This window comes from Phlebotomus argentipes, unplaced genomic scaffold (genome assembly GCF_947086385.1).
Source record: "Phlebotomus argentipes unplaced genomic scaffold, Phlebotomus argentipes genome assembly contig_15, whole genome shotgun sequence".
Lineage (NCBI taxonomy): Eukaryota > Metazoa > Arthropoda > Insecta > Diptera > Psychodidae > Phlebotomus > Phlebotomus argentipes.
Window position 1 is genome coordinate 6,963,217 of NW_026776181.1, and position 22,062 is coordinate 6,985,278.

Genomic DNA, 22,062 nt, shown 5'->3' on the forward strand with positions numbered 1-22,062 from the left:
GATAAACTAAAGAGATTTTCGTGTGAAGCGAGAGAGACGCGAAAGAGAGAATCTGTTGAAGCTATCAGGTACGAATTCAGCTTGGGTAGAATGATAGGAGAAGCAGTAAAAATCAATTATTTCAACAATTTAGGTCAATGAGCAATGAAATGCGATTAAGAGTTTTCTGTGGATGGAGGAGGAAAATAATCACCAATTAATTGATTTTTCGAATGAAATGTTGGATATAGAGTTTCTCCCGAGATGAAATTCAACACGCGAAAATAATCCCAGTTCTGTCCTTCTTTTTTCCTCTCTTTCATCAACAATTCTCTGGTGAATGACGAAAAAAAAGAAGAACTTTGTTGCAAGAGAAAGAGAAATATGCTGCAATAGAGGTGATCTTTTATTTATGTATAGCGAAGGTATTCACTGAAAACTAATACATGTCCTCAAAAAGCTTATGAGCAATAAATTTGAAAATTCGACAACAATGTTATATTCAAAACGAATTATTTATCGACTATCGATGTCACTTGGGGTAAATTATTATTGAGTTTGAGAATGAGAATATGTCTGTTCTCCACTGGGCTGTTTGATAAATTCCCCAGTGAGCATTTGGAGCACTCTGTGAGGAGAGACAATAAGGTATGGAGGGTATGATAAAAATGGGAGAGACGGAAGTGAAAATGCCATGTTATATTTAAGTGCGATCTTTTTCTGTGTCTAGAGATAATCTGATATTCTATGCCTTATGTTGCAAAAGAGCTCAGTTTCTGTGAAGTAGTCAATTGAAATATTTTCCTCCTTTGCATAATTTTTAATGAATTACAACCTGTGAAATTCCTGAGATGAAAGTCATTGTTTACCACCAAAGAGAGGAAAATGTCAATGAGACAGTAAGAAGTATGTACACATTATAGTGGAATCGCCCACTTTTTGAATAATTCATGAATTTGCATTTTGCTCTAAAGAGATGAAGGAAAATTGCCTGGAATTATTGAGATAATTTATTGTTGATGGATAAATGAGAAATTGTTCAATTGTGCACAACAAACTGAAGAATTATATTCTGAATGACTGTCGAACAATAAAAGAAAAAAAAAACAGAGGAACATGGCAGGGAGGAGAAGGAGCAAACAAGAACTGAAAACTTTAATCGTAATTCTCAATTATCGCATGAGAGAGAGATGCTTTTTGTATCTTTTTTTGTATGTTTTGTGTGTCACAATGAGAATAATGAGGATGTAATTATGTGTGAACATGATAAAATGTATGCGGTTTGCTTTTTCTCTTCACCTCCCCCTTTGGAGTCTCTTCCCACATTTCGCCATGAGAGAAGCTCTTTTTTGCTACGGCAGATTCTCCTCCACTTTCCTCCCGTCGCCACGCTGTGGGATGCTGTTCCCCATGAGCGGAGAGCTCCTGGAGTTTCTGTCTCTCTCCCCTGGGTCAGGTCATTTGTGGGTGTTTGCCGCTCACCATCGAATGATCGTTAAAGAGGGAACACCAGAGAATGTTCACAAGTGCAAGAAGTAGCCACTGAGAGAGTGTCCGCTTGGCCAAAAGATGGGCGGCATTTGGGGTAGAAACCCTCAATTTATTTTGTTTACAGATTAATTAGTGTAACAAGTTGTATATGTGCGACGTCTCTTGGTTATTCTGGGAAAAACGTGCACAATTGCACGAACGGTTTTCCGTTGAAGGGACCCCAAAAACAACGAGGGGCAGACACATCTCTCCCCTCGTCCGCAAAACCCCTGAACCACCGCAATATTACTCGTGTATAAGCAAAATGTTTGGGTGAAAATTATGCAAATTGGTCATGTTTGCTAATACAAGTGGAAGAAGAGGAGAATTGAATGGGGTGGAAAGTGTTCTTTTCCAAAGGTTTTGGTTAGATTTTCATGTCAAATTCATTTTGTCTCTGCTTTTTTGTCATCCTGACAGACATTTCACACACCATCCTTCGGTGATGAGGATTTCGACATTCCCCCCATGACGCCCCACATGGCCCAGCAGCAGCATCCGCCACAGCAGGCTCAGCAGCATCAGTATCAGATGCACTCGACGCCTCCTCATCACATGGCCATGATGGGCGATCACTACAGTCACCAGTGGCACGCAGATCAGCCGCCTCAGCACATGGGGCACCACAAGTGAGTATCCGGACGCATCAAAGGGAAAGTCACTAGACGACTTTTGAAGAATCCTAATGGTTTTAATCAAATATTTGAATATTGGTTGAAAAAGTGCTTATTTTCCAAGTAAAACTGCAAAATATTCAAAAATTTAATATATTCAGCAAAATATCACAAAGTTAGTGGTCTGAAATTGCGAGTGACTTTCCCTTTGGGACACATGGAAAAAGTCCGTTTTGGTTGACTGAATGACAATTGTATATTGTAATCAATGCTCCCCAATGACTCCTCCTCAGCACGAGTTACTCAATGCAGCCACAGGGCCAGCCGAACTATCCCCTCACGAGTCCCACGCACCACCAGACGCCGCAGCCGACGCATCAGATGCTCATGATGCAGCCGCCGCAGCAGTCGCCCCAAATGGCGCCTCAGATGTCGCCGCAAATCGGGGGCGCCGGCGGGGCCTTCATTGGCCGATCGCCGCCGCAGGGGGTCCACGGACAAACGGAGACGGGCACCACGAGTGACGATAGTGATGACAATGGAATTCCTGTGAGTACATCAATGTGCATTCGCGCCCTCTTGAGCAATTTTTGCAGAGCCTCTCTCAAGTGGCCAATGTTTTATTTGCCGTATAAACAAGTGGCGTAATTTAATTACTTTCTCACTCTTGTAGTCACTGTTAAGAGATTGTTTGCACTCAAAATTGACGGTGTGTTTCACCAGGAGAGGTTCTGGTTGGGGGGTAATTTAATGCATACGCTATTTGTGGGCTCACGCGGAGACGATGGAAAATTCAATTTTCCTCTGCCTGAAATCAAGTGTATTGGAGAGAAAATTGGCAATTCAGCGTGAGGGTGAAAAATTGTGTGTGTATATATGAAAAGAGAGCGAAAAAGGGGGAAAATTTTATCGATTTAATACATTTTTTCTGCACCTCTTGCAAAATCTGCCATACTGTCGTACAATTAGACGCTTATTGGGGGGTGAGTGAGGAATGTTGTCCATTTTGAGAGGGTTAAAAATAAACATTTTATGCATGCTGCTAAAAATATCATGCGAAATTGGGTGAATTTTACTACTGTCAGGCTGTAAATAAAAGCATTTCATTGATTTCTTAGTGGGTGGGAATTGTTGCGAAAGGTAGCATTTTTGTCTGCGATTGTATCATTTCAACGATTGTGGATTTGCAAGAAGAGGTCTTCACTCTCTCGATCGCAGTCAATATTGTGTAATGCCTCTCATAAGTCTGCATACATATATGAGAGAGAGAGAGGGAGTGAAATTGTGTGAGAAAATTCATTTATCACGTAATAACAAAATATTTGTAAGAGGGGAAATATTTTGCTAAATGCATGTTATTTATTAGTTGCAATTTTCCATCTCATTTCTCCAATCTCGAGCTAAAGTGGAAATTGCAATTTATTATGAAGGTTAAAATTGCATTTTTCTGGTAGTGTTTGGGGGGTGAAGAATGACTGTGAGGAAATTAGGGGGAAATTATTTATGAAAATTTCACAAGTAATCAAAAAGAGCGGGAAAATAAAAGGTGTGTTTTTAACGAGTGGAACAAACAATTCGCATGGCCTTAAATACAAAATATTCTGCAAATTTTCGTATAGTGTGGCACAAAAGAAAGAAAAAAGTTTTCCTCTGAGTGATGAAGAAAAACAGCAAAATGAAGAAACCTCTCAGGATGGGAGAAAAGTTTTTCCACCAGTAATTTTGCACTGCAAAATGTGTGTAAATATTACGCGGAAAAAGGGGATGAAGTGGGAATGTTGGTGAATAAGGGAGGAACAGTAAAGTATACAATTTTGATTCAGCTGGAGAGAATGAGTCATGGTGAAGTATCAAAACACGAGGGAGTTGAAATGACGAAAGAAGGGGGAAAATTAGTGGAAAAACGATTCCTCAAGATGAAAAACACTGAAATACAAGGTGTTTCATTCCTCTTCTTTGGCTCCATGTCTATAAAACATACAACAAAATAATTTGGCTCTTGAGTGGAGCATCTAGATCGAGACATTCTGTATCTTTGCAAATATCTGAAATGTACATTAAAAGAAATGTGCATAAAATGAAAGAGAAAATGGGAAATTAAACATTTGCCGTGATGTAAATTAAAAGTCTCTCCACTCATGCAACTGACAATAAGAAGAGAAATTGGAAGTTTTAACTGGTTGTTGCATAGATGAGAAGCATATAAATTACAACCAGGCTCTTGTACATTATTATAGAAGCTTTTTAATAGCAAAAGACCAAATGGGCAGAGAGATGTGAGAGAGGAGAAAAAAGCTCTCTTTCTCTCTGGTCTCTAGAAGTTGAAGTTTGTGTTGCCATTATTATTCAATCAAATGGCTTTTACACATTTTATGTGTGTCTTTTTGCCAATTTCATCTTCATGGCATGTGAGGAACACAGACAGCAAAGCAGCAGCATTCTTTCTGATTAATAAATTTTCCTTATCTCAAAACCGGATGTTTGTCTCTCTGCACTCAAAGAGTTTCACTTTGGCTAAAGCGACACCGATGAAGAAGATGGATAAATTGAGGACATCGCGATGGGAAGACAAAATTTACTGGGTGTCTTTCTAACTATACTATAAAAGATGCCGAGAAAGAGAGAGAGAGAAAAGTACTGAGAAACTTTAATTTTATGACTGTACTTTATACGAATGAAATTTATGACGAATTGCAAAATTTAATGAGAATCTTTGCAAATTATATCAATCTCTTGTGATTTATGTAAAGCAAAGAAGTCAAGAAGTGTTGTTTAAGTAAGAGACTAAGTGGAAAAAATATTCGACCTCTTCTGCTGAGGTTATTTTTTCCTACATTCCATGCAGAGTTTTTATTATTTCATCAATATGAATGTGACTGAAAATACATTTCTGTTTTCGTGCTAATTTCAAATATTTATTCCTTTATTTCTGTCACACATTTATTATGTTTCCACCTCCATAGTCACACACGTATGTGTTTTAGCACTATTAATTCAATTCATAATAAATTTTGGGTTTTTGCCACAATCACGTGAGAATTAATTAGTTCTTCTTCGTGACTGCTTCCTTCGCTAAATGCAGTGATTTTACCCAATTGATACTCAATATTGACCATTTATTTTGCAGATAAATTCACTGAAACGACCATCACCGGAACCATTAATGAGTGATTCAGCAAATTCACCCAACGGAAATGGAAATTTGCAGGGCGCAAAGGGAGCAAGTTCTTCGGCCAGCAAGAAGCCCAAAGTGCAGAAGAAGAAAAAGAAGAGAGATCCAAATGAACCACAAAAGTGAGTACTTTGTTTTATCTTTTCATGTCTTCAGATTAGTGTTTCTTCTGTTGATAAAGTTTCGCGAGAGGCCCTGAAAACAATATAATTACATTGCCAACTGTGATAATTCCGATAAAGAGTTTTTCATCCAGTGAATAGTTAAATGTTATCTATATTGACATTGTGGAAAGTTGAGGGAATTTAACTTGAATTATGCTAAAGAATTTTACACATTCTCCTAAATTGAACATTTTATCGCTGAAATTATGAAGCATGTTTGCAAAAAATCCCTTCTTTTAAAGTCACATGCACAGTCACGCGATCCAATTTACTCATCTTCTGCTTATGTGGCTGTTGACAGAGAAACCCCATGAATGTATTGGAAAATTTCGTGGTTGACCAAATGTTTGGCATCGATTTTGGGTGAAGAGGAACTCTTGGAATATTTGCAATAATTTTGTGTACAATAACACACTTGAATAAATTATCAAATATTCCACAGTGTTTGCAAATAATTTGAAATATTTCGAGTCACTTCCAGCATATCGGTTAAATTGGCAATTGAGCTGATTGCAAATTTCCCAATATTATGTGACTCGATTGAGTCTTTGCGAATTTTGGGCGCCACTTTGACCGTGATTTTTTTTTTAATTGATGAGGCTCGAAGACAAAACCGTAAGACAAGATATTGCTGAAGAAAATTGTCTCTCTCATGTCATATTTCTTCCCATGTGTACTCAATCTTGGTATTTCCTCAAGTCTCTCAATTGCAATTGTGTCTCTGTCGTTCCTTTATTGTTTCTCCCTCTCGCCCTACTGTAAATTTAAGCCTCATTGTTCATCTTATTTCTATTTGCACACGATAAATTGCTTATTTAGAAAATGTATGTTTGACTGAGACATATTGTCAATCAAGCAATTTTGAGATATGAAAATAACAATGGTGAATAATCATTTGAATTGCTAAATGATTTTAATGCTGTGTATAACTTATTGTCGCAATAATGGGTACATGGAAAAGTTTTTGTGTCTGCTAAAAGGGGGGAAAAGGCAAAAGAATATTTTTCTATGTTTTTTTTCCTATTCTTTTTGATGTAAAAATCTATGCGTGTGTTTGAACAAACAGCGTTAAATTGATTGCTTGTTGTTTTTCTCCATCCTCTTTATGTATGAAAAGCAAAAGAAGAAAAAAAATATGGGAGAATGAGAAAAATTCTACTTTTTCATTTCAATTTGCAAATAAAGTTAAATGCAAATATTTTATCTTATTGTACTCGCTGGCTATGCATGAAAATTGGGTGTTTGAGGAAACAGAGAGCAAGTGAGATGGAAAGAGGAATAAATCTCACCAATCTGCGTAGTATTTTTTCCTGTCTCTCTCTCTCCATGGTGTTTACCAATTAAATTTCATTATCTTGCAACAAATTATACATATAGGAATTATTGCTTCCTATTGCCATCGTTAACAATTTAATGTTGGCATTCCGTATCATGTGTGCCGGGGTTCGGGGGAGGACGGCTGGTGAGTGAAAGGAACAAAATGCAATAAAAGGAGGGAAAAATGAATGGTAAAAAATACATAATATTGAATAAATGACGATAGAATACACATTTTATTACATATATTACGTGAGTGTGTACATAGTGGGGTATAAATTGAATTGAAATGGCGAAAAAGTGTGTGTATTCGGGACGAAACATTTGGGGTGGTTTGGGATGTGATGATGGAAAAGTTGGGGATCGTGTTCCACTTGTCGTCGGCAGCCCGCCTCCCGAAACGACAGGATGGAAATATTGTATTTCCGTTCTCTCAACGAGACTACAGCGAAATTGTTTATTTTTTCGCGTTATTGTTATTTCATTTGGTGAAGCTTACCGCCGCCATCCTTATTTAAAGTGCCGCCCAAGTCAAGGAGTGAGCAGAAAGGGTATGAAATCGCAATTTCAACGGGGCAAAATGAGAAGTGGAAGATGATAAAAAAGAGACATGAAGTCAACATATCTCACTAGGATAATATTATTTTATTTGCATTTTCGAAAATTGTCTTTTATTAAACATCTTTTCGAGTGTTTGTACACTTCTCCACATTCCACTTGAGGGGAACATTTTCATAGAGAACAATTTTGGTAGAAATGAAACAATATAATTCACGTGAAACCACCTGAAATGTCAGTAAAAATGCGACTAAATGATTCAGCTTAAAATTAGGAGTTTCCGCTTAAGTGCATTGAGAATGCGAAAACCATTTCAGATATGCTTTCGTCTGGCATACATGATTACTATCACTTACTGAACACTTTCCATCATTCTAGTGCTTCAAGCGATTCTAAACATTTTATGCAATTCATAATTCTGCAAAGTGAAGAGCATCGTTTTGACTTCAATGGCACGTCAAGTGTTTCATGTTCAAATAATGTTTTCTGTCGCAAATAGAAAGGATAGTTCAATTACATGAAATGAGATCCATTTGCCTTGTGTGGAATAGTGTCTCTAAATAAAAGTGTACCTCCTATGGAAATGCCATTCCATTGCAATGCAATCTATTCAAATTATCATTTTTATTGGAATTTACTGTCCCTTCAGAGTAATCCTAGATACAATCATGATGGCGAAGAGAAGTGGAAATAAAAGAAGTGCTTACATTTTATGTAGATGTGTACATATGTACAAGAATGTGAAATATTGTGAGTAAAGAGAGAAAATTGATGTGGAAAGGATTTAGTGCGCGGGGGGGCGGAGGGAGGGAGATATGAAAATTTCCTTCAATATTATTCTCTCTCTCTCTCTCTCTCTCTCGTCTTCATTGTAAAAACATATTTATTATTCCCTTCTCATATTCTCATTCGATAAATGTAACAATTTTGCATTTATCATCATCATCTTTTTGCTTCTCCTCCGCCGTCACTTCTTGCTCTTTCCCTCCCTTCCTCAATCACTTTACACTCTTCTTCATCATCGTACTCCTCAATCATCGTAATTTGGCGTCCGAGAAACATTATATTCATGGCAGAGAAGGAACGGTGGAGATGTGGAGGAAGTGGGCGGAGGGCGAGTGGGAGGCGGGCGTGGAGGAGTTGAAAAAGACAGAGTCACAGTGGTATTGAAGTAAATTTATCCATTTTGTACATTTTCTAGTATAAAATAAACGTTATTTTATTGATTAGAATCAATTTGTTCTCGTTACTCATAAATTATTCTTGTCATGCTTTTATTATTTTCTCCTTTTTATATTACCGACTATAAAACATCCCATTTATTTTATTTTGTCGTAAAATGGGTGAGAGATGAAAAAACCAGGAAAAGAGAATGGGAATGGGGCGGAAAAGAGGGGGAGGCGGGGTGGATTGGATATGTTTTCAGGATGAAATACACGACGGTGACAAGGAGGAATGAGAGAGAGAGAGAGAGCGCGCGCGAGAGAGCACGGAGAAATTTCTCATCGACTTTTTCCGGGGAATTTTCTCTCTGTCTCCCTCACCCTTTCAAATTTTCACAGTGGAATTTTGCCCGCGAGCAAGATCAAGGGTGAAAAGTGTTGGAAGTTTGTTTAAATTGAAGAACAAGAGATAACCAAAGGAAGAAAAAAAGTTTTATTAAATTCTCTTGTAATAATAAATGCAAGAATTTAATTTCTATCTGTTCTATCGCCTCTCATCTTCCACTTATACTCAAAGGAATTTTCAACTTTTCCCCGCTAACACCATAACTCCAATTCTGGGCGAAATAAAGCACACGCGATAGAGAACTGGACTGAGTTGCAATGAAATATATTTGATTTTTTTCTACTATAAGTTAAAAATTAATTAAAATTATATTAATGTGTACAAAAGCTCACAATATATTAAAATGCAAATAAGTTTTGTGATGTGGGTTCATGGTTTTCACTCGGTTCAATTAATTATCAATTTAATTCAACATGGAGTTTAGCAAAGTAGAGATAAATTGATGCTGCTCTTTGGGATGTGTAATGTGATGTTAGACCTTGAAGATGAAGACAAACGCAAGAAGGCAAAGAGAGTGTTTATATCTTTATTCACTAATTGAAATTGAAAAGCAATTTTCATCGCATCTCATCGAAAATTGCAATTAATGATACAAATAATGAAAGCAAAATGTTTCTCTCAATTTATGCTTCTATACAAATAAGAAGAAAGAAAGAAAAAAAAACCCTCAAATTTGCACATTGATTCGGAATACCTGTGATTATTGTGGAATTTCAAGGAAGAAAGTCTCATTTAATTGAAATAACTTTTCGATGAGTGTTGTTGAGAAGGTGAAAAATTGTAATTTTCTCTTAAGCTTGGAGAAGTCATTGAGAAAAACCAACTTGAATGGTTATAATCGATTTTCTATAATTAGTGTTCTTGATTTTCTTGAGCGATTTTCCATAACAATGGTCTTTCAAGATGATTTAATGCAACATTGTAAGGAAAATTTACGTTTTACCGCTGTTAGAGTTAATTTATTGTGCTTAAGCACGCTCCAAAAGTTGACTTGATTGGCCTATTCGATTGGCAGAAGCTTATCTGCAATCCCAGCATCTGAAATTCTTAACTTGAAGAGTTCTTGAAGCAATTTTCCAATTTCTTTCACTCTTCGCCTTCATTCACAGCGGCCGTAAATTGCGGGCGGTTCGTGATAGTGTTCATTCATGTCCGAGTTGTGTATGAGCATTATTAAAATCATAGTTTGAATCCATTGTTGGTACAAGTAGCACAAATGTTAACACAAATTTAACATTTATTAGTCCGCTTCATTGAGTCTCGATCTCTCGTGCAGACTGTGTTGTTAGATGATTTATTTCTTAGTACACGACATGAAGAAAATTACTCTATTATCATAGGTTGAGAGCGGTGAATAGCGTATTTATAATGCCACTCATGAATTTTCCATATTGATTTTCTTCCTCCTCTTTCTCATCCCTTTTTCAGACCAGTGTCAGCTTATGCACTCTTCTTCCGTGATACTCAAGCTGCCATCAAGGGCCAGAATCCCAATGCATCGTTTGGCGAAGTGTCCAAAATTGTGGCATCCATGTGGGATGTTTTGGCAACGGAACACAAAAATGTGAGTAATTTTCCCATTTTCTCTTTTGCCCCAACAATTCTTGTTTGTCAATAATTTACCACAGAAATCAATTAAATTGTCTACACACTTTTGCCCTCTCCTGCGCATTCCTGCCTCTTTTTCTGCTGTTCTTTCGGGAGGGCATGGAAATTCCTGAAAAGTCTCTTTTTTCAATGTCTCTCCCCTGCCACTTTTCCATCCTGATCCACTCTGTCTTTTGCAATTTTCTCACTCACCCTCGCCCCCTCTGCGCCCCCATATTATGGGGACTCTTTTTTTCTCCATTCCTTTGTGCAACTTGCTCTGGAAACCAACATTTCTTTTGATGTTTGAGAAATCAAGTGATGAACAAAGGGTGGAGAAGTGGGACGAGACGATGTGAAAAGAGCAGAAATTTTAAGGGACACCCAAAGGGTCGAGAGAGGGGCGGGATGTTTGATGGGAATTCGAGACAAATGCCAGATAAAAGTTCACTCCAATGGATTGACATTTGAATAATTTATTTGAATTTATTGCTTTTGCTGCAATTACACGAATGTCTTGTTTATTTTCTCAAAATGAATAATTCACAGTGGCAGAGCATAATATCCGACTTTGTCATTAAATTTAATTGCAAAATCAATAATTTAATTATTTATTTGATACCCAACAATAGCGAGAAGCTTTACATGCACTATTCAACCCAGACGGCAAAGTATTTTGATGTGAGAATGAGGAGCATGTGAGAAATCCTTTCGCAATTAGTGTATGTCGTATTAATTTTCATCATCATCATCATTAACATTGTCGTTGGGTGTGTGCATGTGTGCGCGCGTGTGTGTGTGTGTGTGAATAGTGGAAAATTGGATGGGTGGGGAAAAACAAGGTGAAGCAGAATTTTCTGGGCATGGGAAAAGGGTTCTCAGCAACGAGACTTGCATCACTTTCTAATGAGATAATGCTCTCATTCCACGCCTTCTATCGCGCCTTCTCGCAGCGAATTTCGCCACCACCCCTGCCATCCCCTCTCGTGGGCCTCACAGAAATAATCACTGAATGATAGAATATCTAAAAATACCCCCATTCTTATTGATTTTCCCTCATGCCACTCCGTGGCTTTTCCGTGGTATTTTTGCATAAATTTTCCACCATTCTCTTTTATCTCTTTCATCAAACCACCCTTGTTTTCCGGCCTGAAAAATCAATTTGTGAGTTTTAAAAGTTTATTAATATCTCCTCCGCGAGTCTTTCTTGGCTGGCGGTGTTGAAAAATACACACATGATTCTTCGTATTTTATTCAAAAAAAAAAATTGAACATTTCCTTCACGAAAGTGTACTATTTTAGTCCTTTGTGGTGCTTATCAGAGATTAACGGAAAAGAGGCAAGAGATTAGATGATTTTAAATTACTGATGACCTAAATTCCTACAGAAAATCAACTCTTAAAAATGTTCCTAAAGTAAAGTGAAACCATATACAATACTCTCTTGATCTATGCATGTAACTTGATGGAAGAATTTAGCTGTGAATAGCGTTGATGTTGGTGTGGTGAGAAGAGGAAAATCGATAGTATATAGCGAGAGAAATAAAATCTCCATCATTCACACTTTGAGGCAATTTATTGTGTAAAGAAGATGTTGAGGAGGAGGTGAATGAAAAATCTTCTTCAATTCACTGTGTGATAAATTAATAAAATTACGGTTTTGGGCTGAAAATTTCTTCTCCTCTTGACTATAAATTAATAAATTACCAAGCTTTTATGTTTGAAATTGTGAATTAAATTAATAATGCTTTGAGAAAAGTGAGGGAGGAGAGAAAATCTTCTTCTATACACCGGAGGAGAGCAGCTTATTTGCAAGTTTGAGCGCCCGAGAGACATCCACCTTGTCCTGTCTCACTAAATTACAAGTGGAAATTTTCTATGTTGGGTCGATGATTGAAGGTGGAGTGAAGAGAGAGGTTTTGTATTCGTGTATGGGTGTGTATTTGAATTTCATAGTAAAATATGCAAATCAGTTTCCGGTTCTCAAGTTCGTGTTTAATTACACAAAGAGATATAAAAGTGGGGTGGAATAATGTTTGAATGCTGAGAGAGGGGCGAAAGAGGGTAGGCGAGGGGCAAATGAAGGGGATGTGGGTGGTGAAAGGAGATTGAAGACACTTTTATTTTCTCCCACCTTCTTCACTTCCTCTATTTCCCCGCCATTTTCCCTCCTTGATGGTTTGTTTCACAAAAGAATCATGAAATGATAAAGGTGTAAGATTGAAGGAAAATTCACTCTCGCCATTTTCTTTCACTGTTGAACTCTTTCAATTGGTGTGAGGGTGGCAAGTAGCGGAAGAGGAGGAAAAAAAGCAGAGGAAAAATGCTGTTGATGCCTTCCTGAGTGAAAATGGTGTGGATTTGAAACTTTTCTCTCTTAATTCTTGATTTCTCCAGTGTGTCTGGAAAGGATGAAAAAAATTTCTTTATTGTTGAGCCAAATTTAGGTCATTACATATATTAGAATGAATAAAAATGTCTGAAAATGCCAGGAGGACAACAAAAAATACAGCCAGAGAAGGAAGAAAAATTAAATTTGTCCTTTTTTCTGTTTCTCTAGGAACGTTCTCATGAATCCTATTACTTTTGCTACGCTCTTCTGGTCTCGCACCTTATGAGATTTTGCTTATTTCGCAAAGAAAGACACAAATTGTGTTTTGGGACAGAAATAGACGAAGAAAATTGGGTGGGAAAAAATGGGGAGAAAGAGGGGGAGGGAGTTTTGTTGTAAATTGTGTTAATTTGTATTTTATACTTTGTACTTTTCGCATCTTAAGTAGATTTGAGCACGCAATTCATCCACTATTTCACAGAGTTGGTCGTTTAATCTAACTAATTGGTTCTTGTAACGCTATACACTGTTTCCAATGTGTCAAAGGGGGAGGGTTGCAGACAAAAGTGCTCTCATTGACTCATTGACACCCATTTTCTGACTAAGAATTCCTTCTGTGTTCACGGGAGAGGACAAAAATTACAGTACAACAATTGCTTACATATATATGGCGTGCATTTGAATATTCAACATTTTCATATATCTTGCAATTAAAAATGCAGAAGAAATTCTCATTTTGTGCGCTATTGAAATCTCTTTTTTGCCTCTGCTTTTCTCTCTCACTCTAAAATTTTTTTCCGTAAATTATTAAATTCCCTGTACATTCCGTATTATTGCATTCCATTGATACATTAAAAATGTATTAGAAGGGTGCGGGGGTGGAGCGGGGAGGGCAAATAATATTTCGTCGAGGAAGAAAAATATTTTTAATATTTTGCTTCATGAATATTTATAAGTAAAAATTCGCGAAGTGGAGCAAAGCGGCACAAAAAGTGGAGGAATGGGAATTTTTTCCATAGCAAGGTTTTGCAAGGGTTGGGATGTGATAAATAGGAAAAATTCCTCCCTTATAGTTCAATATTAACAATTGATAGCATGGATCAGATCGTGAATATGAGAATATTGGCAGCGTGATGGAAGAGATAAGGAAATTTTTTGAAAACTCGTGGAATACTTTAACACTATCATAGTTTTTCCCATAAAGAGTCACTTTTTCAGCATTCTATTCCCATCTTTAATGGCACATGGGAATAAATTTACAAAATGTTCACACATTAGAGACATAAACTGTGAATTTTTCTTCTCTTCCTCTCTCTTTCCCTTTTTTTCCTACTTTTTTCGCGTTCATATGTATGGTGTACTCTTTAAATACAATTTTACATGTCGCAAATATAAATTATTTATGAGATTGTTGACTCAAAAACACACAAAACGACCAAAATGTTTTAAGCTCTGGTGAACAAAGAAGTATGGAGGAGAGAGACAGAGAGACAGTCCAGAAATTGTGTGTGAATTTTGTGGCTTTTTTTGCCTTTTTCACTTCCTCGCAATTCTTTTTTCCACTTGTTATTCTTTAGCACTTTGAAGAGGGAAAAAAATCTACACTGGTTAAATGTATTTAAAGGCTGAATTATTAAGAGTACTGGAAAAACCCCCAATGAGTGCGGTTGAAGGACTCTCAAAGCAACAATAGAGAGAGTGAGAAAATGTCCTTCATTGTGAAAATATGCGCGAAATTTCACGAGAGTGAAATTAAAAATATATGTAAAAAAAAACCACACAATGCTATAATTAAATTACTTCACCCATTTAAATTCTATTTATATGTTTGAGCATTATTTCATCTCTCATTTGCAGGTGTACAAGAAGAAAACCGAGGCGGCAAAGAAGGAGTATCTGAAGGCTTTGGCTGCATATCGAGCAAGTTTAGTGTCAAAGGTTAGTGTACTTTGCCATAGAATTCACTTCCTCTCGTGCCCATCCGGGTGATCCTGTGAGAATTATTCTAATTTTCTGCGGAACACCTCATTGCCACAGGGAAGTGACTCGGAGCAGGGCCAGTATTCGTCGCCGCCGCACCAGCAGGGGCAGCAGGGCCCTGGAGGCGGTGTGGTGACTCAGCAATCACCGCAGCATCAGCAGCAGGGTGGCGCCCTCATGGGTGCTGGACCACCGTCTATGGCGCCCCAAACGAGTCCACATTTGCCTCGTCCGCAGCAGCCACAGCCGCCGCCGCAGCAGCAGTCCCAGCCGCAGCAGCCACCGCCGGCGAATCAGGCCCCATCTCCGCACTATCCACCCTATTCGTCTCCCTACAAGTCGCCGCCCCAGCATCAACAGGTGAGCCGAACTCCGGAGCACCCCGAGTGTCTCTTGCCCCGCAGTCTGATTTATAAAGAACCCAAAAGTGTCCTGTGAGAATACTTGGCCAAACTTCTGACACTTTAAAAGTTCACTCATCTTCTCTTTATTACCCCCTCAACACTGAGTTTACCATTCTGTGCTCTCAGAAATTCTTCTGATGATCTCTGATCTATCTCTGGCAAATGTAGTATTTGAGTTCGTGAGCTTTTTCGAGAAGATCCCGAGGGAATTGCTGAATCATTTCAGAAGTAGAGTAGGAAAAGGGATTAAATTAACTTACTTTCACGGCATTTATAACGCAATTAATGTCTAGTTGAGGAGAGAAATTCCATCTACCTGTAATGTCTTAAAATGCAGAGTAAACTTTGGCATTTCCCCAGGGAAAATGCCTATATAAGGTGGCTCTCCGCATGCCTGGCTTTCATAGTTTCGCCAGTTCTCCTGAAATATTGTACATTTGGTGAATTTTAACTAATTGCCTCGTGTGTGTGTGCTCTTGTTTCTTTTTCACGTGCATCGCCGGACACATTGGCTACTCATCAAAGGTCATGATGCAGCAGAGTTTGCAAATGCAACATCACAATCCACATCTGCCGCATCAGCAGCAGCAATCGATGATGAATCAAATGAATTCGATGGGCTCGATGATGGGACAAATGAATCCGCCGCCGCAGCAGCAGGCGACCCATGTGAATCCCATGAATCACCCCGCCATGAACGGGGCGATGATGGGGATGGGTGGCATGCCCCAGTACATGAATCAACAGGTAAGGTGTCAAAGGCGCGTGTTTGGGGTGTGGGTGGGGCGTGAGTGACACATGACTTGGCACCAGAACCCTCCGGTGACACCCTGTTCTCACTTGGCACGGCGCCTCAGGAGCCGCGCGTGGGCGAGTGCACGGGAAATGATATTATTATTATGAATGCATCCCCCCACAGTACACATGTTCTCTCGCCTCTCGGACGGCAATTTCTCCCGGATGCACTTTTACACTTGACCTCCATTCTCGGCTCCTTTTTTTGGCAATTGCTCTCCATCACGACACGCTGAAGAAATTGTTTTCAACACAAATGCGCCTCGTGAGAAAATTCCTCCCCTGACGCCGCATGCAAATTCTTAAGCACCATTTTTCCCACTCTATTGAATTGCTTGAGGAAATTCTTTCAAAATGGAAAATACTTCCGGATAGCGGTAACAAAATTTTCCTCAGAGAATAAGTATAGAAAAAAAGAGGAATGAAATTGGAGAAGAGTGATTAAAATTGCAATTCCCGCTATTGTTCGCGATGTAAATTGTGAACACAGCAAAAGAGGAGGAAGAAACGCTGCATTCTCCGGTAATTTGCCAAAATGCTGGCAATATAATACTAATTTGCAATTTACAAAACATTGACTGATTATTTGTGATATAAATCGCTTGAAGAAAATGCCTTCTTTCAATTTTTGATATATTGAGAAGGCTAATCATTAGTACACGATTATATTGGTTCACTCTTGCCAAGTTTAACTTTCTTCAAGTGTTTGTGAGTTTGAGAAAGTTTAATTGCTTCATGAAATTATTTATGCATTTCTTTAGCCTCTCATTTGACGTTCTCAGATTAATTAAGATGAAAATTTTGTTAAATTGCAATTCAATTTTATTAAGGGGTTTCTGTGAAAACTTCTGACAAGCGCAATTTGTAGTGATTGATTATGCAAAATTTACTAATTCGACCACTTTTGCCCCAAATTATGCCTGACAATTATCTGTACTTTGATTAAAATAATAATGACCTATCAATGTCAATCAATATGATCAAATCTTCTTGATATTTCTATCCAATTAATATTGATTTGCACTCTGGTTTCGATGTACATGTTTTTTTGCGTGATAAATATATGAGTTACATTATTATTCTCTCATGTGGGCCAGAGAGGATTATTTTCGGCAATTAACTGGAATAGTCAAACTACAGTCAAACTACCATTAAAACCCATCACATTCTCTTCAATATACAGCTCAAAAGGTCTTCAGGATCTTTTCTGTGCCCTTGAGAGAGCATAACTTAATGACAGACCCTGAATGTCTATCTCTGATTAATTTTCCCAGAAGGCTGTCCCCAATTTCTCAACCGCCACAATACACAAAACGTATTTTCGACAGCGCGCCCGCCAAAATGGGCCAATTCCATTGCAACCAATTGATGCCCATCGATCTCTCTTGCGATGATTGTTGTCCCTGAAAATTGGTGACGAGTGAAGCCTATTGAATATATGCAAAATTTCCCTCTCAATTCTATCAATGTGACACAAAATTGTCACAGTGGAGAGCGTGTGAGCGACCTCAAATCAAATTTGTGGGCGGAGGAATTAAGCCAATACACAGTGGTCGCCCAGGGGGTGAACATGGGGACTGTCGATGCGCGGAGTCAATTGTGATGTGCATTTATGCATTGGCGGGAGAGAGGCTTCAATGGGATATTATACGCCGTTTTCGATACAATTCCCCCACCGGCTCACACACGCGATATTTTGCACCACATTTTACGCACTCACGCCAGTTTTTCGGGTGTCGCGGGGCGGCGGTGGTGTTTTTCGCGCGCCTGAATGAGTGGATTTTTCACGCATTTTCACTTTCAGATGCATCCGGCGCAACAGCCACCGCACGGCCATCAAATGGTGGGGCCTCCGGGGGGCGGCGGTGGCGGCCAGATCAGTCCGCACACCATGTCACCGGTGTCCGGGACGCCGCCGTCAAATGAACACCACCCAAATCAGTGCATTCGGTGAGTGACTTTCGCTTCCGCAATCGCTGGGAAAACCCTTAGAAGACAGTCCTAAAGAGATAGGGGAGTGCGGGGCAGAGTGGAATGGGTAAATTCGGGGTAGCGTTTCTTATCCAGGCCATGAAAAATCGAAGAATTAAACCACCGAACAATCAAAGGTTTCTTAAGGCTGCATTAGCACAGATATTAAGACAATTCAAAAGGCCGAATAGAATTTCCCTCCAACGTTCCATCTTTTTGGAAAATTCATTGAAAATCAAAAACCAGAAACAGTGCTTTGAAGTGATAGAACATGACAGTAAATCTTCTCTCGTTGCTTAAATACAGTCCTAAAAAGACGATTTTGAACTGTGATGCTTGTTTGCAGCAGTTTTGCGATTCTTTTTTGCAAAAAGCCTTCTCTTTATAAAAATAGTCTCACAAAGTATCCATTACAAACGAGAAACTTATCCCAATTTTGCCCTTTTCTCTCTCCATTTGGTATCAATTACTTATTAAATTTAATTGAAAGTCAAAGTTTCATTGCTCCTTTTTGTCTCTCATCCTTTGCCAAAATGTGTGTGTATAGTTTTCTCTCTTGACTGAGGAGGGGGCAAAATGTGGAGAAGAAGGAGAATAAAGGATGAGGGCAAACGCCCAGGAAAAAAGTCATCTGAGTCTTTTTCAATTTTTCTCTCTTCTTTTGCTGAAAATAAAATTGAATTGTGAGAAATTTATGATGAAGGAAAATTCAATTTTCTCTCTCCTCACACCCCTTTTTCTCCTCCTCCTCCTCCTCTCCTTGGCGTGTTCGCCCTAAACAAACCCCTTTGCAGCTCGGCCCTCTGCCTTGAGAGACTGCGGCGCTCTGGTGGGTTTTCCTTTTCATTTGGGGAGGCAAAGGAACATGTATTTATCAAACAAGATAACTTAGAGGAGATGCTTTCAAGGGGGAGCCCATGAAAGGCGTGGAAGAGTGTGTTATGAATGGGAGAGAAATAGAGTGCTTTCGATGGCACGTATCATGAATCTTGACTGAATAAACTCACAAATGATTAATTGATGAGATGCTAAAGTATCGAAATTGACTTAATTCTCTTTCTCTCTCTCTCTCTCTGATCTCTTGCAGACACGGATGCACCAATCAGGCTATTGTTAATCAAGACTGGGAGGATGAATATTGCAGCAATGAGTGCGTCATAACACATTGCAGGTGAGTTCATTTGGCTATTCAATGTTCGCACGGACTTCTTATATTATTGGTGTTTATTCCGAAATGCAGGGATGTGTTTGGAAATTGGGTGCAAACCAATGCACAGCAGCCACAGACGTATTCGGCCGTCAAATAAATCTGCCAGGCGAGAGAGAGAGTCCAGCCAGCGAGGACAAACCGAGGAATACAATTGTTCTTTCGCACAGACAGAGAGAGAGAGTGAAAGAATTAAAGAGCGATGTTTCGTTTAAATTTTCCTTCTACCTAAATTAGATTTTTTCCGTGTTATTTACTTCTCTCGTGTTGAGCTCTTTTTTTTGATGTAATTTGTAAGAATTTAATTTTATTTTATGCTTTCTTTGATGCAAATGAGAAGTACAAACTTCATTTTATATCATATGAATTGAATTCCGTAGGCATTTTAAGAATTTATCATTTACCTTCCTCTTGTGTTGTTCCTCTACCAATTCAATTGTATAAGAAAGAAATGGGGATTTTTTTTCCATTAAGTTGCATTTCACAGGATGGAAATTGAAAAGAAAATCAATCAAATGATACAGTAAAACTTGTAAGAAGGAAATTATTCTAGAAATTTTGTAAATAGACAAAGTGATTGCCATAGAATTTCTTGACAAAGTGAATTGAGTCGAATGCGATTGAAATCAGTGAAATATAAATTGCACAGAGAAAGTCAAAGCAATTGACTTTGGTTGCAACAAATTTGTATAGAGAGAAGAATAAGAGGATTAAGAGCAAATAAATTTTAGTGATTAAACATTATATAAAGTTAATTTTGAATTGAATTTTAGAATTTACTAATAGTCGTAAAAGATTCTTTCTTCGTCTCTATCGAGAAAAAAATTTTATGAAAAATGAAAAAAAAGACAATTCTCACGAGTTTTCTGAAGGAGAATTTATTACACAGAGAAAATTCTCCATTTTAATGGGAAAAAGTGATGTAAATAATTTTTTTTCTCAAAGCCTTTTTGAGATAAGATTTTTCGAAAATTTCTGAGCCAATTGATGCTGAAGATTCTTTTTAGAGATTTTTCTGATTAATCCAACAATGAAGAGAGGAGGAAGAATATTGAAATAAAAGAAAAAAAGAATAATAATTGATAGATTTTAGGATATGATGAAAAGGAGGAATAAAATTTATTGAAATAGTAGTTAATGAAGAAAATCTAAATAATAACTTACGAGACTATACACAACTTAGAAAGAGAAAGAGAGTGAGTGATTGAGAGAAAAAAATTCCTATCGCATCTTCTGTATAGACAGTAGAAAAGAAAACCAACTTTTCGGCAAAATGAATTTTGTAAAAAATAAAAATATATGAGCAATGACAAAAGATTTCTGTTGAAAATGACTTCGGATTTTACCAAAACACAACAATCAAAAAAATATATATTGTTTCACGGCAAAAAAGACACTCTAACGTAAAGAAGTAAAGAAAATTGCAAAAGTAATATTGAAATAATTATGTATTAATAAATATACGATACGCTATAATTGAATAGATAAAACAAAAGTTAGAGAAGAAATAATAAAGTATAGAATTTAAATGAACTACAAGAAAAATAGGAGATTTGATGAGTAGTGAAAGACATACCAATCGCTAAAATCTTGCAAGACATAACATTTATCATTTTACTTTCCTTCAGTTTTTGTACAAAATAAGAACGTAAGAAGAGTAAGGAGAAAAGAAGAAGAAAAACACACATTAAAAGCTTTCACTCGACTACAGAGATCAACAAGGAGCAAAAGAGGTGAAGAACATAAAATCACATGAAAGCATTATGCAAAGGAAGAAGAAAAGATAAGAGATGCAGCATAGCGAAAAAAAATGTATATATAAATATTTAAAATAATTAATAAAATTTCATCAATATTAGTGAATTTTTGACATTGTTCTCTTCTTGGCTTTCTCTGCCCACAAATCTCTGCAATTTGCGGAATTCGTCTTGTGTAGGAAATTGAAATCGATTTTCGGGGTGGAATTTTCTTTTTCACTTTCTTCAACGTCCCTCGAGGCTGAATTGAAAAGCTTCAGGGAAATAATTCAAATTTCTATTCTCTAGCCAATGATGGGGAGGATTGATTCATGTATTATATCTTTTACTCTCTCTCTGGATGAAAAGCGGCGAGTGGAAAGGGGAAAATGTGGAGATAAAGGCGTGCGGATACATTTTCAGCATATCACATTGAAACTTAGTAAGTGACGTCAAGAAAATCAGTAAGAAGAAAATTGAGTTCACATTGCGATGCAGACTTTGGAATCTTTTAAATTTCGACCGCGCTTAAACTGCAAAAACGATTCCTTCAATTTATAAAACTTTCCAAAGCAACTTTACCATTTTCAGAGACACATTTTAATTCGCTATTTTAATTTATACGAGGCAATAAACTCGCTGCTTCTTCAATTATAATTAAACTTTCACAAGCAGAATTGAATAAAACCGTTAATCACGGCCAAGTCTAGGAATATAAAGATAAATTGGAGTTCTGAAGAAAAAAAAGTCCTTAGCCTTCTCATGACTACAAAATAACACGAAATAGATTGGAAATCAAAATCACAGACGGTTTTCGTAAAAATGGCAAATTTTTCACCCCGAATTGTTGCTTAAAACTACATTTTAATTAGCTGAAGAACCCATACTTGCAATTTTCCTGGTAAACTATCATTTAAACCGGGACTTGCCTAATCCATCGTTTAGTTCGAATCAATTAAGTTCTAGTCAGAGACCCAGAAAGGACTCGAGCAACCGTTTGGCTGAGACTATAAAAACCACTGCCGAAGGACTGTGCACGTCAGTCTCTCATGATATGTGTCGCCCATCGTCTCAGAAGTCTTTATTTGGCAAGGAAGATGGATCAAGTGATAGTGAATCTGCAAGTGGTGAGCCAGTGTATCAGATGG

At 37.7% G+C, this 22,062-nt stretch overlaps 1 protein-coding gene across 3 annotated transcripts in view; it reads left to right on the top strand.

Moving 5' to 3' along the window:
- LOC132262073 (TOX high mobility group box family member 2) overlaps positions 1–21,041 on the top strand; it is a 77,994-nt gene extending 56,953 nt beyond the window's left edge. For 2 of the 3 annotated variants that reach the window (XM_059761208.1, XM_059761207.1), the window contains 10 exons: positions 1,930–2,138; positions 2,417–2,672; positions 5,251–5,417; positions 10,332–10,467; positions 14,679–14,759; positions 14,859–15,161; positions 15,731–15,952; positions 17,805–17,950; positions 19,059–19,142; positions 19,212–20,859. In XM_059761208.1, the coding sequence (XP_059617191.1) occupies positions 1,930–2,138; positions 2,417–2,672; positions 5,251–5,417; positions 10,332–10,467; positions 14,679–14,759; positions 14,859–15,161; positions 15,731–15,952; positions 17,805–17,950; positions 19,059–19,142; positions 19,212–19,278 (1,671 nt within the window). In that variant the 3' untranslated portion in view covers positions 19,279–20,859. Of the gene's footprint in view, positions 1–1,929; positions 2,139–2,416; positions 2,673–5,250; positions 5,418–10,331; positions 10,468–14,678; positions 14,760–14,858; positions 15,162–15,730; positions 15,953–17,804; positions 17,951–19,058; positions 19,143–19,211 lie in introns of all 3 variants that reach the window. The other variant, XR_009468445.1, reaches the window with a different exon arrangement.
- The last annotated feature ends 1,021 nt before the right edge of the window (positions 21,042–22,062 follow it).